We start from the raw sequence: 18,462 nt of genomic DNA, 5'->3' as shown, positions 1-18,462 counted from the left end.
GAAGCCATGAACAGCAGTCATTTCAGGGTCTGAAACTTCATTTCTCCCTGGTCATATTTTATAAATACATATTTAAAAGCAGGGTATTTTAAAAAGCATTTCAGAAGTCCGCTAACCATAAGTAATTTCACTGTACTTTTAGGATAAAAAATCCTGGGTCTGTGCCACAAATCCCTGTAGAGAGACGTGAACAAGAATCAGTGGTACAAAAGTACAGCTCTGCACCCAGTTGCCAGTATTTTAATATATTACTCTCTGATAAATGTTTATTTAATAACAACATACATGCAAGCATGACAGCGAGATTACACCTGTGAAAACCTACAGAAGAAATATTTCTAGTGGTGCAGAACACACCAGGTTTTGGACACATTTCATCTCAGTAAAATGAGAGAAAAAACTGGTCTTGTTAGTGAAATATAGAGGTGTGCAAGAGACCACAGAGTTCAACATATGCTAGGCTGTCTGTATTCTACATTGAAGATCCCCACTCCAAAGAATTATTTCATTTTCTCTTTTGCATCTGCCTGAGACACAACTGAGAAAGCTGGTAGACAGCAGACCTTCCATCCCCTCCCTGAGTCCAAGGGGAACTCCTCTACCACACAAGCCTAGGAAGACTGTAGCTAGCACCTCACCCAGGATGATCACTCCTACTAGCAATCCTTCCTCTCCCTGCAGGCCAGCACAAGATAGGACCTCCATTCCTGAACATTAACTCTTCCTGGATTTGACTCTTCTTGGGTTTTGACTCTCAGTTAAGAATATTTCTGCCAATGGTTATCTGGGCACCCATAGAGCAAAGCTAGCTAAAATCACCTTCCTAGTCCTAGCTATCACAGTATTCATCTCCTTATTTTAGGCACACTGCTTGCCAAGCATTTAGTTTCTACAAGGTTCAGTGTTTCTAAAGGAACAAATTAAATTACAGACACTGAATTCCTGAAAAACGTTACACTGCAACAAGCTACAATAAATAAGTCAGAATAAGCAAAGCATTCCAGCATCTCAATACCTTTTAACTTCTACTCTGGGTGAAGCATTGATCCCTGTGGAGAGAATGCTCTGTCTTTGTGAAACTAAAATCGCCAGCAGGACCACACAGCGAGATGTTTCAACACCTTTTCAGCCAACCCCCATCCTCAGAAGTGCATACAGCAACCTCCTGCTTCCACAGATACCAGCATATGCTCCCCAGCTCTTCCGGAAACACTACGCATCCATCAGGTTCTCTTGTTGCTTTGACTTGAGGGAACCACACAGAGCATGTTTTTTTGGATGAAAGCCAGAGAAAGGACAGGATGCCGACAACTGTGTGAAATCTGTACTTTCATGCTGTGTTGAACTTCCTAGCTGCCCTTACAGCACTTCTCTTTGCAAAAATTGTTTACTAGAAAATGTGGATTTTTTTTTGGTTGGAGTGCAAAAAAATTCTGCATTTATAGGAGACATACAAAAAAGAATTAAAAGAAATAAAGGAGCTGATAAACACCAAATATGTAGCATATTTTGCATATTTATTTATATGAGATAGTACCAATGGTTTCTTGTCATACATGAAATATAATGCTAGAACCTGCAGTTTATTCGTGCAATGCAATTACCAAAGCACTGTGACTTACCCCAAATCACTATGAAAACACTGAAGCACTGTGTGACAACTGGCAAAAATAATTACAAAATTTGCAGTAAAAATTGCATTATACAAATCTTTATTTTTTCATCACTGCGACATTGCAGTAAGTTTGCTGTCCATCCCCAAATAAAATACACAGAGGTAATTCTGACAGTTGTATGTTTAAGATCACATCCTGAAAACTCCAAATTCTGTCTTCTTCGTAGGTGCATTTAATGCTGCGCTGAGACTGAGTCCCAAAACCAGTCTTGTGTCAGCGGGATCAATAATTCCATCATCCCATAATCTAGAAAAAACACAAAAACATAACAAATCAATAATTATTGAAGGAAATTAACATATGCAGCTGGTAGATCTTCAAGCCCACGGAACTGGAAATGGTTATACTAAAAAAAGAGGAGTAAAGAGCTAAATTATACTTAAAGCCATGGAGTCAATTCACCTTGACCGTCAATGCAATAGAAGGTGTGTATTATTCCATGGAATTTGTTTTCTAGAACAAAGTATAAATTTTAGATAAACTAAGAATGTCAGGTTTACATATTTCAAATGAGATTCTTAATACTTATTCGTAGTCATCACCTTCAAGAAAAAAACCCTCCTTGCTTGTTAATATTCATGTGGAAAATGACCTTCTGCCTATGACCTACCTTTTTCTATTAAGAATGCTTGCATTTTAAGGATTATGTCACATCATTATTTACACCATTCACGTTAATTCAAAAGTCAGACGAGGATGATACAAGCGTGTATTCTTTCCTCATTAAAAAAATCAGAGCAAACTTCAGGTATTTCCAGAATTTCTATCGTGGGTGACCTTGGCTGGACGCCAGGTGCCCCCAGGTTGCTCCATCACTCCCTTTCCCACCTGGACGGTGGGGAGAAAATAAGACAGAAAATGACTTGTAGGTTGAGATAAGGACATCTACTAAAGCAAAACTGAAAATTTGCATGTGCACAAACAAAGAGAAAAAACCCAGTAATTTTATTCTCTTCTTCTTGTCAGTGACGTCCAGCCTCTTCCTGGGAAGCAGGGCTTCAGCAGGCGTGGTGTTTGCTCAAGGCAGCAAACACTGTTAATAACAAATGCCCCCCTTTCCTCCTCCTTCCCTTAGCTTTTATATCAGAGCTGTCATCATATGGTATGGAATATCCCTGTGGATAATTTGGGTCAGCTGGCCTACTTGTGTCCTCTCCCAGGATCTTGCCCACCCCTTGATGCAGTGGGGGAGCGTTGAGAGACAGTGCTGATGCTGTGCCAGCGCTGCTCAGCAGTATCCAAAGCACTGGTGTGTTATCAACACCTTTCTAGCTACCAATGCAAAGCACAGCACTGTGAGGGCTGTCGTAGGGAAATGAACTCCATCTCAGCCAGACCCAATATAATTACTTACATTTATTTTTTAAATATACTGAAGTCAGTTTCTGAAAAACAGAAAGATATCACCTTCCTTAACCCAGGCCTGAAGGCAATTAAATTATAAATGAGCAATTACCAAATTCTCAAGTCTCCAAAATCACCAACATTTGTAAATAGTCTCTGATATTAGCCAAAAATCAAAATCTTTGTGGCATCAGTTCTCAAGAACAGCTCCATCCTGCCAAACACAAGCACAGTATCTTTGGTTAAGAAAGGGATGCTCCTCCTCCATCCCATCTTTCTGTAAGAGAGACTTACTTTACATTATTTTTGAACTTACTTCAGTGTTGGCTAATGCTTAATTCTTTGTCTGTGAAAAATTTAAAAATATGAGAAACAGTCATGAATAGGGAGCCAAAACTGACTCTACCAAGACAAGGCACAGCCCTTCCTTTCTAACTGAAGTTCCATCTGCAAATTTCCTGTTGTTTGGAGATTAACTGAAAAAATCTATTAGACAAGAAACAATGTATTTTTTTACTCTTCTTTCAATGCTAAATGTGCCAACTTCACTCCTAAAAGAAAGAGGACTGTAAACTGCACATAAACACATGTAAATAAGCTCAAGGCAGCAGCAGACACTACTGAGTGTCTCCCATCTTTGCTTTACTTCACCACTTGCTGTGAAAGCAATTTCCATCAAGTCAGATAAAATATTAAGAGACTGATAATGTATGATTTTTAATTTACAACAAGGATGTGTTGTAACACATATGATGTGGACCATACGATGCACAAAATGGAATTCCAATAAAAGACCCTCTAACAAAATCAGGCACAAGTGTTCAGACTCAGCTTACGAACATGTTCTCCAGCTAGCAGAGAGAGAAGGATACGCAGCTCAGAAAGAATGCTCTACAATAAATATATCTTATCATGGTGCAGCTTCTCAAGAAGAGGAGACAGTTAAACTAAACGGGGCACAAAAGCAAAACTGAAGTACAGAAAAAGAAAGGGGTTTGGAGAAGGGAAGACTTTGATGTGTAATTCAGCAAAACTGTGCTGCTTCTGTCCTGGGATTGAAAACAAAATTTTGACTAAAGAAGTGCACCGCAGTAGCTGTGGCACTCACTGACCTGGCTGCTGGTTTCCAAGCAGCAGAGAAAGAAGTCTGGAAAAATGTAGAATCACAGAATGGTTTGGGTTGGAAGGGGCCTCAAAGACCATCCAGTTCTAATCTCCCCACTGTGGGCAGGGACAATTCCCACTAGATCAGCTTGCTCAGAGCCCCCATCCAATCTGTCCTTGAACACTGCCTGGGATGGGGCATCCACAGCTTCTCGGGACAAACCTGTTCTAGTGTCTCACCCCCCTCACAGTAAAGAATTTCTTCAAATGTAAAAAAAAAAACCACAAAAAAACCAAAAAACCCCCTTCTTTTAAAGCAAAAAAAATTGCTATTAACCCAAATTACAAATATACGAAAACTGTAGCTCTATCTAATTTCTTCTCATTTTAGGAGTTTCAGTCAGTACCTCCTCTCTAGTGGGCTAGTAAACCATGCTTTGGAATAGCCACACTTCTATCTGTATGAAAGTGGTACTAACAGCACATTCTGATGTAGATGACAGACAAGAGTTGTCTATATCATATTCGGGATAATGTGCACGGTCTAAGCTCTTCCTGTCTGGTTCCTGTGAATAACCCCTTTCCCAACTGCAGCTTTAAATTTTAACTGACAACCATAAAGATTTTTTTGTTGCACGGCAGTCAAGCTGCTTTCATATGGTCACCCCTGGCTTCTGCTTCTTTTTGTTTAAAGAAAACTACATTCTCTACTGCCATGTAACATTAATAATTAAACTATCTATTAAAGCTCCATTACTGGAACATGAGTCACAGCTGCACTCATAAAATATCTCTAACTGAGACAGTGTGAGTAAAAGAAATTAGGTCGCCAAAAGTAAAATGCTCTTGTAATTTGTTAAGATGCAAACCACTGAAATCTCTTTAGAAACCTGTGAGCAGATTAATATAACTCATTAAAGAGGGTGCTGCCTAATGACCACCATTAATTAAGACTGCTCATTGTACAAGGTTCTAATCCAGTTAAAGTCTGATTAGAAAATACAACGGCAGGGAACAGTATTGACTGTACATATAGCAACTTATCATTTATAAGCAAAATTATATAAACAGATTAAATAGGGGTATTTGCTTGTATTTTAAGATCATCAGAGTATTCTTCCTTCCCTCCTCCTATTACTTCTAAAAGCTTGATTCAAAACCTAATAAAGTCAAGTGGAAGGGTTACACCAATCTCAATGGACATGAAGACATTAAGCAGAAGACACTAAGCAAGAAGACAGCATGAGGGAGCCTCCAAACTGCTGCACATGAGCAGCAATACAGACAACAGTCTTTGTGCCCACCTGCTGTTTTTTTTCTCTCAGTAACGCAAAGCTGTTCACTGGAGTCTTCTTGTGGGTCTTTTCAGTGGAGGGACCCTACAAAACCAAGGCTGTCCAGATTCAGTTTCAATACAGCACCCTGACATTTAGTTGACAGTCAACTGGTTTTCTTACCATGCTTGGAACCAGACTGGAAACATCCTTTAGAGCAAAGGGAACAGGTTACCACGCCTTGACTTATGGCAAATGGTTGCTAATAAGTAGCTGCTGATGCTGGCTGAGAAAAGGGTAGTCTGCAAGGTGGCTACATCCCTCCCTTAAGTACATTACTTGCTGCAAGGACTGCAACCCTACTTCATCTCATTGTTTCTGCTTGGGCAGCCTACTCCACAGCAATGAAACGTTCTGAGCTATTGATCTGAGATGTTGCATAGGAATTAGGTAATATCGGCAAAAAAGCAAGAAATCAGGGCAGGAAACATGAGAATATTCACCAAAATACCCAATTATCTCTACAAAACAGCAGACAGCAATTAAGAGCTCCTAGACAATGCACACTGTACCTACATGAATTAAAGAGTGAGAGAAACCAGCACAGACTGTTTTGACCTGAGCCACTCACATGCTCTTGTCAAGAGCACTCCTCTGTGAAAAGAGGCATTTCACCTTCACTGCTTACAGGCAGATGAGCTTCAGCAGGATTTCAGCTCTGACATTTGACTCCATGCCTCAGCTGGGCTTATTATCTGGAGTGCAGCATTACATGAATCCCACCACCTGCAATCCAGACCCACGCTAGTTCTCAGCCAACTCACACCTGTGCATGTCACATTTCCCTTCCAAGCTACAGGCAGTAAGAAGCACGTAACTACCCTGCTTTTTCAACAAATGACAGGCCACTTAGCATTAAGAGCACTTCTTACTTCCCAGGCTGGGCAAATTTAGGCTATTTCACGAGGTGACTTCTAAATTTGCAACCGAACCTCAAAAAACAGCCAGATATTCTGGAAATATAAACTGCTAAAAGTTGTTCAGTAGAAAGCACAAAGCTGGTATTAAATACTCGAGTTTCATGTCTAAAAATCACTGGACATTATTAAGATCAATTTAATATTTTTTTAGTGCTAGTCTTAATCTTACATGCAGAACTACTTTCTTACAGATTAGTAACTTACTGTTGTAAATACTGACAACTGTTTGTTGGTTTCTGGAACAGGACAGGTTTTTGTACTACTAATATACTTAATATATTGAATGTTAAATAAATCCAATTATTTTCAATCATGAGTACAAGGAGTCTGACTGTGTTTCCAGCGAACACACAAAAAAATGCAAATGTAAAAAAACCAACAAACTATTCATCTTCTCCTCTGGGGTAGGGATTAATTTTAAATACAGACAGCTTGACTCATTTTTTTAATGTTATATGAGTGGAAAATTCTTCTTCTTAAAAGCCAGTTATAAAAAATGACGACACATGTTTTCATTTTTCCTTCTTGCCTCAGAGCACAAGGTTTTGTCACACAGGTACTAGGCTTAATCTTTAACGGGTAATAAAAGAGATATCACAGCAGTTTTTAATATCTGACACCATTTCTCAAATCAGGGGAAAGCCCATGAAATTTAAATAAACTAAAAATATTTTTAAAAAAATCAAAATCAGTGTGCCACTAGGAAGTCCATATGAATAATAATGAATGATTTCAAAAAAGTATTCTCATTAATTATGTGTAACACCCTAAATAAACTGCAACTTAATAGTAGTGGGTTATACACATGCATAAAACCTCAAGAAGGTGAGAGTATCTGTGACTCCCTGCAACACTACCACACAGACCTCTACCAGAAGCAGAGAACAAGCAGTGATGAGATCAAAACCCTCCCTTAATCCGTGAGCTATGTGCTATACAACTGCACTACTGAAATCTGCCTAGATGGTAGCACAAACCCTGTGTTACATATCCTACTGAGAATATTTATTCCATCAGAGCACCAGTTAGGGCAAAATAGCACAAGCTTCCATTTGACAAAGGTATTGATTTGATTAAACATTAAAATTAATACAGATTCCCCAGGTATGATTACTTCAGCTAAGTATATTCCACTATCCTGACAGAAAACAAAGGTAAAAGTTAACATTAATTTCCTATCTTCCTTCAGATCATGAAGAAGAAGCTCTTCTCAGGTCACCTGACTCTGCTTCCACTAGGTGTATATTGCCTTTTTACTCCTCAGTTTGAGGAGCAGATCCTTGCTTAGCCATGCATGGCTGCAGCCTGCTGTGCTCAAGTTCCCATATATCAGCATGGAGAGCTCCTGTGCTCTATGAAAAGAGCTGCCAGCTCCTCTGTCCTCTCTCCTTAAGGACAGCTTCCTGGGGGATCTCATCCACTAGCTCTCTAAACATCCAGAAGTTCAGTCTTCCAAAGTTCAGGGTCCTGATTTTCCTGTTTGCCAGGCTCACACTCCTTGAGATCCTGAACTCAACCAGGGCATGGTCACTACAGTCCAGTCTGTTTCCAGCCTTAACCCCTTTAATGAGCTTCTCCAGATCGGTGAGTATCAGGTCCAGTAACATCTCACCTCTGGTTGGCTTGTCTAATGCCTGGACCAGCAAGTTGTCCTCTATACACTCCAGGAGTCTCCTACATTGTTCACAGCCAGCTGCACTGCTTACCAAGCTGACATCTGGGTTTTTGAAATATGCTACCCTCTACCATCACTAGCAGCTGAGAGCCTGTGGAAAATTAGCTTTTGGATACCACAAGGAAAAAAATGTGCAGGATGGTTAGCACAGCCAGGATGAAAACAATGCAGAATAACAATCAGAGGCCAAGAAAGCCCTCAAGCTACTTTCCAGAGGTGTCACTCCAGAATGCCACCTTGCTTCATTAACCTAACTAGTTCCTGGGCATTTACTAATATTCCATCAGCACAAAATACTGCAAAGGACTTCTCAGCAAACATGAGTATGCTGCATCCATCAGCTAATGTCCTATACAACTCGCCATTATCCGATACAATCACCTACCGTGACCATGACCTGAGATTTTCAAATGGCTTCAGGTCTTCCTCAAGCTCCTTTCTCCTTTTCCACTGGCCTCTTCCACTTGCAGAATCCCACTAAAATGAATTCTTCCTAACACATATGCAGGCCCTCATTATACTGTTCAACAGGCTTTAGAAAGGTGACCAGATACTATACTGTATCTGGTTGAATGATAAAAAACTTATCCAGAATAAAATGCATAACATATAAACTCCACGCAACCATATCATTAGTTACAGAACCAGCAGAATAATTCCTGCGAGTGCATGCTCCTACAAAGTCTGAGATAAGACACACAAAACATTGATTTAAAGCTTGTTGTTTTGTACTCCTGCACATCAAACACAATCTTTGTTTCTGATTGCTTTCTTCTGCTGTTCTTCAATACTGAGATTTAGATCTTAAGCCCTGTGATTACAATTAAGTTTTGGAATAGTCATTTATATGTTACCTTGCACTGGAATAATAAGGGTTTCCTTCTTCCTCGAACCTCCTAATGATTGGCTCCTTCAAAGCTGCTTCATCTGCCTCAGATAACTAAAAAAACAGGCAAATAAACAAAAACAGATAAAATATTCTTTTTCTTCTACAATGACAGCAGAGCTTTACATGCAGCATCAACCTGAAAAACTGCCTAAATGATCTCCCTGAAGTTTTTCACTCTTTTTGCACAAATTACCAATTTAGCATATCTGACAATAAAATTAAAATACATTTAAAAGAGGAAAAATGAGAATAAAAATAACTAAGAATAATTGGGGATTAGCATCTGAAAAATTACTGAAGCTACTGTATTAAAAAAACACTGTTACAAGTTGGCTTTGGCGAGATTTTTAATAAAATAAGTCTGTGCTACTTTTTAAGCAAAGGCAAGGAATGTCATGAATGATCTTCACATTTCAAAGATGTAAACACCTCATAAATGCTTCATGTTTGTCAATGCACTAGGTGGCATTGGGACAATGATTACTTCATTGGTGTCTCACTTTCTAACACCCTTTCCTAGCTCACAAAGTTAGCAACCCTAGTGAAAGAGTGAGTCACACTCCCTCTACTGAAAATGAAAGAAGAAAGATGTACCTGTTTTCCCTCCCTTGCTTTTTGGTCCTTAGCTATTGTAGCTAGAACAGTTGCAGCTTGTTCCCCTCCCATCACTGATATGCGAGCATTTGGCCACATATATAGAAATCGTGGACTGAAAAAATACAGATTAAACATTAAGGTAAGACATTGCCTTACTTTCTAGTAAAGAATTAATTCTCACTTAGCTAAGAATTAATTTTCATGCATGTCTGTATTACAATACATTGTTTTGTTTAAAAATGCACATTAACATACTTCAATGCTTGCAGCATTATGTTTGAAAATGCAAAAATTCTGTTAATTGCCTGTATTCAAGCACCTTAAAAATTTATTTCTCTTTCTTGAGCCTCTTCAGCTCATCTCCGAACCCCCAGGAATTTTTCTCTTAAACATTCCAAACAATTTCATTAGTATCAGGAAACTTGAAAAATGAAATTAGAAAACTATGTGAGTCATGTCCAAAGGGTCAAAAGAAAAAAAATATTTAGGGATTCTGAAACTTTACACATAAAAAGTGAATAAGGATTAAGGATTTTTTGCACAAGCTGGTATTCTTCCTACGAATTCAGAATAATGGACCAGCCTATACTGCCCAATGATTGTTAAGGACTGTACAATTTTTCCTCCAGTAACTGAAATGGGAGAAAAGGACATCAACACATTGTTAGAAGGTCTCTTCTGTCACCTAATTCAAGGTGAATCACGAGCCTATGAATCTCTACAAGTTTATCAGGTTGTTGATTACTTGTGAACATATTCACTGAGAACTGCTGCTTTCCAAATAGCACAAGTTCTGCAAGAGTTTAGAGAGTTTTTCAGAATGGTACTTCAAGGTTATGCTCTCTTAACTTATTCCTATCTGCTGTCATAATTTGAAGCAAAACTTACCTATATGCCCTTCCACACATCCCATAGTTTCCAGCTCCATAAGAACCACCGATAATCACGGTTATTTTAGGTACACTGGCACAAGCTACAGCAGTTACCATCTTGGCACCATCTTTTGCTATCCCTCCAGCCTCATATTCTCTACCAACCATGAAACCTAAAGAATTACAACACGAAGAAAAGGCTTACCAGCTTTGTATTACTGTACTGTGGTATGTGTCATACTATGCGCTAAAGAGCAAACCATAAGACAAGGCCTTGACCAGCTGCTGACAGCCTGATTTCCAAACGGGCTGGAGATGTAGGCATTACAAAGCACACTAAAACATAGCCTCCAGAGTTAATGGCAAAGCCTACAACTTAGTGAAATGTTAAAATAATGATCTTATTCACCTGTAATATTCTGTAAAAACACAATGGGAATATTTCTCTGGCAACACAACTGGATAAAATGCGTACCCTGTGGAGAGGAAAATAAAAATAAAATGAGTAAGCCATTAAAATTTGGACAAGTGAAGCCATCACTACCAGCACTCTGAAATCTGTGGTAAGTCCTCCCACTGAAATGCATGGGAGTATTTGCATCATGAAGTGTTATACTACTTCTCCTTCATCCAAAGTCAAATGCAAAACATGTGCTCTAGTGGAAGTAAGAAAACTCCAAAGACGTGTGACTCCATGGGTAAAGCAGAAATAATATCCTTGAAAACATTACTACTGACACTGAAAAACTCAACTGCTTTGATTCAATCAGTATGTACAGACAGCTACACAGTGTGACATCGAGTTTTGTAAGACTTCTGTAGGAGTTTTGTGTCACTGAAATTATGACAGCCAGTCAGAAAAAAATATCTCCCCATTTTCTGTATAAAATAGAAGTATTCTCTGAAACCGGGAAAGTCCCACAAACGTTATTTGCTCTTTGCCCTGCCAATTGCTGGAACATTCTCTCTTTTTCCTGAGGGCAGATTCCCTCTCCCCATTTTCTAGAAAAAGACCAATTTCCCAGCAAAGGTATAAATATTAGATTTCAAGCTTCTGTTTCAACCAGAAATAATCTAAATCTATAAAGTTCCTCAGGTTATTTATACACTGCTGGTAAACAAAACAAAGCAAAAAAAGATTATGTAGCACAGCAGCTGAAAAAACATCTAACCTCTTCAGTATATGAATCCACCAAGAGTTACAAAAAGAAAAAAGAGAGAAAAATAATAAAGCATAACCTTCTTGCTTTTTCAGAGAACAACATGAATTGCACAGTGATGATTATGGGAAATGTGAAACAGCTCATTACAAAAATGCAAAAGAAAAAAAAGGAATATTGTTAGATTATGATGCTTATAGAAGCAACATCATGGACAAAGGTTTCTCTAGAATTGAAACAACTGAAACTTGACCATCTCCTTTTACAGTACTGACATGCCAGGAAAAGTCAGCAAAGATTCCTTACGTTTTTTTCATTGATAGGAATAGAGGTTGTAGCATTAAATTATTAGAAAAATACCAGAAGTATTAGAAATACTGCAAGAGTTATTTTCTACTTGGAAATAACTGTGTTAAAACAAATGTTAGGTGAAAACAATGTAATTTACTGCTCTCCAAGCTGAAAGTATTCTTTTAGTACGTGAAACTCAATTTCATGTATTATTTTATTACAGCAATAAATCAAGTAAAATTACTTCCTTTCTCCCCATCTCTCATCAATCCTTCCTTTTTTCTATAGATTCTCAATAACGATTCCTCACCATTAGTTTGAAGTAGCCTGCTAGAACAAAACTATCATATATAATTACTACTAAAAAAATTCAACTGACAGTTGTTACTTGAAAAAATAAAGAACTAAAGCAAACAACATATACCAAGGTAAGTAAACACTCTGCCATATCCAGATAGTCTTTAGCATCATCAATCCCCCAAGTACTATTAACTGTAATACTATCACAATATTCCTTCAGAGATCTCCCCCTTCATTCACAAAACAGGTATTTTAGCTCAGAGATTTTTTGAGACTGCACAGGTTTTCACTCATTATTCTAAGCCAGGAGATCCCATAGCAAAGCACGAATATTAAAGCTCTGGTAAAACAATGAACTGAATACTGGAATTCAGGTTTGAAATTTTCCAATTACTAGAAAAACAATCGTGTGATTTAAAGTAGGACTTCACAGTTTAGAGGTTAGGAATACCAATAGGGCAAGTGATGTAATCAGTATGGACTTGTCCTGTAAAAGCTGTAAGTTGCAGGATACTATTTCAACTGTGCTGTATTAATACAAATTCAAATGCTGTTCTTCTATTGACCTAATTTCTTCACATCAGAAAAATCTACAGAACATTGTTTCTAAGATATGGTCAATTGTTTTTATAGCTTATTAACCTGTTTCACATTTACATGAAAAATGTGGAGCCAGCTCCCTTTCATTATTTAAAAAAGTTCCTAATTTCAAGAGCAAGTTGTCCACCAGAAGTTTTGTTTCTCAATAGCAAAGAAGCAGATTATCTATTTACCTTTTTTGCCGACTCTGAGAAAAGAACTCCATTGTTTCCAATAATTCCTACTGGATAACCAAAAATTCTTGCAAATCCTAAGGCAGAAAGATTAATTTGTAAATTTCCACGTATATATATTTTACCATGGCATGTAAAGGCAACACTTTCTCCCGGTAACAGAAACTGCTATTTGTCTGAAGATAAACATTATTAAAAATATCAATGGGTGAGCCAAACAGAATGAATCCAACTATAAAACCAGTGGGAACATATACAGCACAATTAGAATATATTTCTAAATACCTGTTATTAGTGTATCCCCATACAAGGCTTTGAATTCATCAAATTTACTTCCGTCCACAATTCTAGCAATGACCTTAAGAAAAATTAGAAAAATTAAGTTAAATTCCTAATCCTTCATATATTTTAATTTCTTTAGAAAGATCAACATATAATTTAATACAACCTTTCCATTTTTAGAACATCAAGCAGCCCACCATATAAACAGTCTGGATGGCAGGCAAAGCCCATTTACTTTTTTAAGTGTGATTTATCTCCATGTTTGTAAAAATGGGATTTCAAGATTAAGAATATCCTAATAGAACAGTTAAACTACACAGGAACAAAGTTTTCCTGATTAGTGGAATTTCAAAGAAAAACTGCTACCTCTAGTTATATTAAACATTGATCAGCAGACTCTCATTTTTAAAGAAAAAAAACATATAAAGCTGAGTCACTTTCTTAGAGATACGATTAGTTTCAGCTTTGCTTGAATTTGTGACATACAAAAATAATGAAGATCTGATCTGAGGTTTCTCTGAGATGTAAAGGGGGCATTTTTTATAAATACAGATCCACTCCTAGGAAGACATTTGCCAGAAGACATTTATTTAAACTTTAAAAGAACACAAGTCCAAATTATTCCAATACCTTACAGAGTCTAATGTGAGGCTCAGTACAAGTGTTCATCTCTTTTTCCCTTAATGCAAAGCATACCCTAGTAATTTAAATATTTTAAGACAGGTATGTATTAAAGACTCTTCATAGAATACACACTTGGTTGGTAGTGAAAAAATGTGGGAACTGCACAAAATACAAGATAGGATGCGGGTTCAGATGAAGGTTCCAAGGCAGACAATAACACTAGAACTGCAGCAGAGTACAGACTCCATACGTCGCTGGGAGAACTCTCAGTTGTCTGGTGTGCTTTTACTCCGTAAGTCTTTAAATATTTGATCTTTCACAGGATTGACAGAAAAAGAAAGCCATCGTACCACTCAGCAAGCCTACAGAATGCTCTGCCAATGCAAAGTTACTATTTCTGTCAGCTTTTTCAGAATGTTATCAATCTCGCATCCTTGCACATCCTTCTTAAAAGTATAACCAGAAAGCATTACATTTTCAACGGGTCATTGCCATTGCAATGCATCTGGTAGACAAATACTAAAAAAATAAGCACTCAAATCAGATGTTATCAACTATGATAATATAAAGAGTGATTCCCTGCAAGAAAACTGGGTGCATGCATGCATGGGCATGTGGATCTTGCATTAATATTCATACCTCTTTGACATCAAAATTTCTTTTTAGCTGGTCACCAACTATTCCATATATTTCATCAGCCGGAAATAAAGGCTCTTCTGATGGTTCTATAGTCACCTACAGCAATTTAATAAAGCAATTTACACAACAAAGGAACTATCAGTTCACATTATGACTTGAAAGTTCAAACGACAATTAATTTGCCAACTTCTTTGAGCACAGACTTCATCAACTACATTGAAATGACTGCATTGGCTTGTCCTTATTTTGCATAAAGATCAAGTTTCTTAAACTGAAGGTTGATAATACCTTTCTCACTTACTGTTACCCTTTTTCTACTCCTGCATATACCTCCACATGCACTCCACTTCTTCCATGTTATAAAAAAATTAAGTGTGTCCTCCCATTTTCTTACTTTCCCCCGTGTCCCACAAGGCAGGAATTATTCTGAAAAACTGGTGAAGCTTTTTGTCACACAACTAAATAAAACATCTTGCCTTCCTTCAGCTGTCTATTCACCCTCTCACATCTCCACTAAAATAAAATAGGGTAATTCCCCACCATATGCTATCCATCCCGTCTTCTAAAACGAATTTCTAAATCAATACAATAGAATGACATGATTCACGTCTGTCCCCTCAGTTTTGTACTTCTCCTTAATAATGGCAGAAAATATCTGCTCAAAAAGATGCTTTAGCAGGTATCTAATTTTAAGTCCATGGAAATGATCACGTGGGTTTAAAATTCAATTGAGTGTCTTGCAAGACTGGATTAATTTAAAAGTGCAATTCTGTGACTCTGAAGCACTTTTCTAGTTGCTTCACTCTCCCACTTAAGCCCAGTGATTTTATTGGGAATAATACACCAGGAATGCAACTGCAGAACTGACACAGCAGAGAAATCTTTAAGGACAAGAAGCGCAACTTTAATTTTCAAAATGCCTGAAGTCATAGACAAAAAATGCGTTATATAAATCAGGCTAGGAAAAGCATGTCTAATTTCAACAATGCAGTGTTCTAAGATTCTATGCACTTACGTCTATTTTCTTCTGGAGATTTAAACTTCTTACAACTTTCCTTGCTAGATGAAGTGCATGATTGTCATCCAAAGCATAGTGATCTGTTACACCTGATTTTCTGTATGTAAATAACAACAGCAATATGAATACTTAGGAAACAGCCATAAATCTGGCAATGAAAACTTGAAGTTTTAAAACATCCAAGACCTTAAAAAATTTATTTTTATATTTAAAACATAGATGCTACCATACAGCTCTCTGTGTTTTGTTATAAAACTACTTTAAAAATAAAATCCATGGCTGACCTTTTCTTTGAAATAGCATATTCAAGTTATCAGACATGACATAAAATAGCAACTCCGGGAAGTAAAAAATCTAAATGACAATATAAATTACCATAAGCATTGTTCAAATGAAACAAAAATTCATTTGAAATTATAAAGAAAAACATGTTTTTCACAAAAACAGCATGAACTGCCCTTCAAAAGAATTCTTTATTCACTTCAGTAAATTGAAGTGAAAAATAAGCAGTTATTGTACAACAATACCTAACTTACTGTGCAGTAATATCTAATTTTGCCTACTATTCGTTTTAGAAATTCAAAGTGTGTAGAATTTCTTGTTTTGCTGACAAGCACTCTCTTACGAAAAACACAGGCTATTTTGATTTTGCTTGTAGTAAGTTCTGACAGTAAGAAAGATACAATACACAAAACATAATATCTTTCTCAATATCTATTACTCTATTAACAACTAGTATTATATAGTAATGTCCTCCATATTATGCACGATGCTGCAGTATACTAGACATGTATTTTAAAGTAGTCAATTAAGGAAGCAACATCTTAACTAGAGTATAACAAGGTAACTATGCTAGTCTAACAATAAAACAATTTGTCTGCACAGATAAGCACATCAAAATCTTAATTTCCAAAATCTAAATATAGCTAAAAATATCTAAAAATAAAAAAATAAAATAAAATAAAATAAAATAAAATAAAATAAAATAAAAGCTGAAGTCTCAAATATGGAAGAAATTAACTGGGAAAATATTTCTTTAAACCTGCAGTGAAGATCTGCCCCTCCAAGATCCTCTGCTGATACCTCTTCACCCGTTGCCGCTTTAACCTACCATAAGAAAAGGAAAATGAGCTTCAGAGTAGACACTTGTCTTGCATTAATACTTACACTGGCTTAGGTACAGCAGTAAAAGAGATCTTTGCAAAATGCTTCTTCATTAATAGTATTTCCCAGTTAATCTCCCACAGAGCATTCAAAATGGGACAACACAGAATCTTGCCAAAATTACTTAGTTTCTTCGACTTTGTATCCTTATTCTGGCATTAACATGTAGTTTTGACTGACAGAGATTCTCCACTTACTGTTGATTTACTGCTGTGTCCACTATTAGTGTGAATATACCCACGCATTCTTTAGATTCATAAACGTGCATTTTCACAAAAGTTTTCTTAACAAGAAAATTCAAATGTGGTACTGTCCTGCACTGTTTCAAGCAAACAATATCTCTATTGAAACTTAGCATTCTTCACTTTTGCTTTCTTTATACAAACTCTTCTGGGAATTTTAACTTAAATATTAACCACAGAACAACCATTAGCAGTTTTTATTTTCTTAACCTTCCAGTAAACACACAATAATTTAGTAATAATAATTTTCTTTAAAAGAGCATATCAGTGGCATATAACTGTTTAGATCAAGTATGATGTCCCCATAAAAGTACCTGGAATGACAACCGATATCCTAGATCTGTGAAATCTTAGACCCGAAACGGTAATTCAAGAGTAAATGAACTCCTTAAAACAGCTGCACAGTTAAAAAAAAACCAAAAGACTTCTTGATGCATTTCAACTCTACAATAACTGCTTTGAAAAGGATTCCTTGAAAGCTGACGAAACCATTATTCATCACACATGGAGAGTACAGAGGTAGAGCATGAGACAAGGAAAGGGAAAACTATCACCCCTTCCAAAATAGACTTCAGTTTTCAAGTTTCATGTCTAAAAATGATGTACACTAAATATATGAATATATACTATATAGATACATAAATACGTAAATTCATATTCTCTAACACACACACACTTGAAAACTGGCAAGTTTGCAAAATCATGTACAGATATCTCTTCAGTGGTAGAATTTTTGCATTGAAATTTGAGTTACCCATGCAATATGAAGGTGCAGCATTCTGATACTAATTAATGGAAAATTTCTGTCAGAGGCATAACTAACTTTAGTCTTCATCAAAGAAGGAACAGAAGAACATACTTTTTGGAGAAATCAGGAAGATTTCTTCACTGAAAGGGCTATGCAGCATTGGGACAGGTTGCCCAGAGAACTGGTTAAGCTGTCAGCCCTGGAGGTATTTAAATGCATACAGATGTGGCATTTAAAGGGACATGGTTTAGTGGTGGACTTGGCAGTGTCAGGTTAAGGACCGGACTTAATGATCTTTAGGGTGTATTCTAACATAAGTGATTCTATGATTTGATTCTATGATTTTATTCTATGATTCTATGCAGAACTCTTTATGCAGTTACAACATGTTAACTACTCCAGAACTCGGCACAAATATGAATACAGCATTGATTTCTTTTAGCACAGAAATCTAGAGACTAATTTTAACACATCTTACAAAAATATTTTTTCCCATTTTCCACAGAGGTGAAGTTTTCCTTCTCCAAATCACAGTATTGGAGCTGTGGGTTCTGTCAGCCAGCCTGAGACACCATCAAATTTAACTCCCCAGCTCAAAGCAGGGTCAATCAGAGAAGGTTGCTGATGACCATGTAATGATCACAAATTTTGAGTCTCAAGGACAGAGACTCCACAACCTCTCTGGACAACTTCATTTGGCATGACCACTCTTGCAATTAAAAAGTGTTTTCTTACAACTAAACAGAACTTCCTATATTTCAATCTGCACCCTGTAGCCTTGATCTATCACTGGGCATCAATGAGAAGTTT

At 37.0% G+C, this 18,462-nt stretch overlaps 1 protein-coding gene across 3 annotated transcripts in view; it reads right to left on the bottom strand.

Moving 5' to 3' along the window:
• Positions 1-1,496: 1,496 nt before the first annotated feature.
• MCCC2 (methylcrotonoyl-CoA carboxylase 2) overlaps positions 1,497-18,462 on the bottom strand; it is a 37,737-nt gene continuing 20,771 nt past the window's right edge. For 2 of the 3 annotated variants that reach the window (XM_027748083.2, XM_027748084.2), the window contains exons 8-17: positions 16,541-16,605; positions 15,496-15,595; positions 14,481-14,576; positions 13,221-13,293; positions 12,936-13,012; positions 10,821-10,887; positions 10,428-10,584; positions 9,537-9,651; positions 8,908-8,993; positions 1,497-1,922 (exon numbers count right to left, since the gene is read on the bottom strand). In XM_027748083.2, coding sequence (XP_027603884.1) covers positions 1,805-1,922; positions 8,908-8,993; positions 9,537-9,651; positions 10,428-10,584; positions 10,821-10,887; positions 12,936-13,012; positions 13,221-13,293; positions 14,481-14,576; positions 15,496-15,595; positions 16,541-16,605 — 954 coding nt within the window. In that variant the 3' untranslated portion in view covers positions 1,497-1,804. Of the gene's footprint in view, positions 1,923-8,907; positions 8,994-9,536; positions 9,652-10,427; positions 10,586-10,820; positions 10,888-12,935; positions 13,013-13,220; positions 13,294-14,480; positions 14,577-15,495; positions 15,596-16,540; positions 16,606-18,462 lie in introns of all 3 variants that reach the window. The other variant, XM_039388334.1, reaches the window with a different exon arrangement.

The sequence above is a fragment of the Pipra filicauda genome, unplaced genomic scaffold (assembly GCF_003945595.2).
Source record: "Pipra filicauda isolate LSUMZ 115617 unplaced genomic scaffold, ASM394559v2 scaffold632_size202167_pilon, whole genome shotgun sequence".
Classification (NCBI taxonomy): Eukaryota; Metazoa; Chordata; class Aves; order Passeriformes; family Pipridae; genus Pipra; species Pipra filicauda.
Note: the sequence above shows the minus strand (reverse complement) of the source record. Positions and strands in the feature narration are given on the sequence as shown.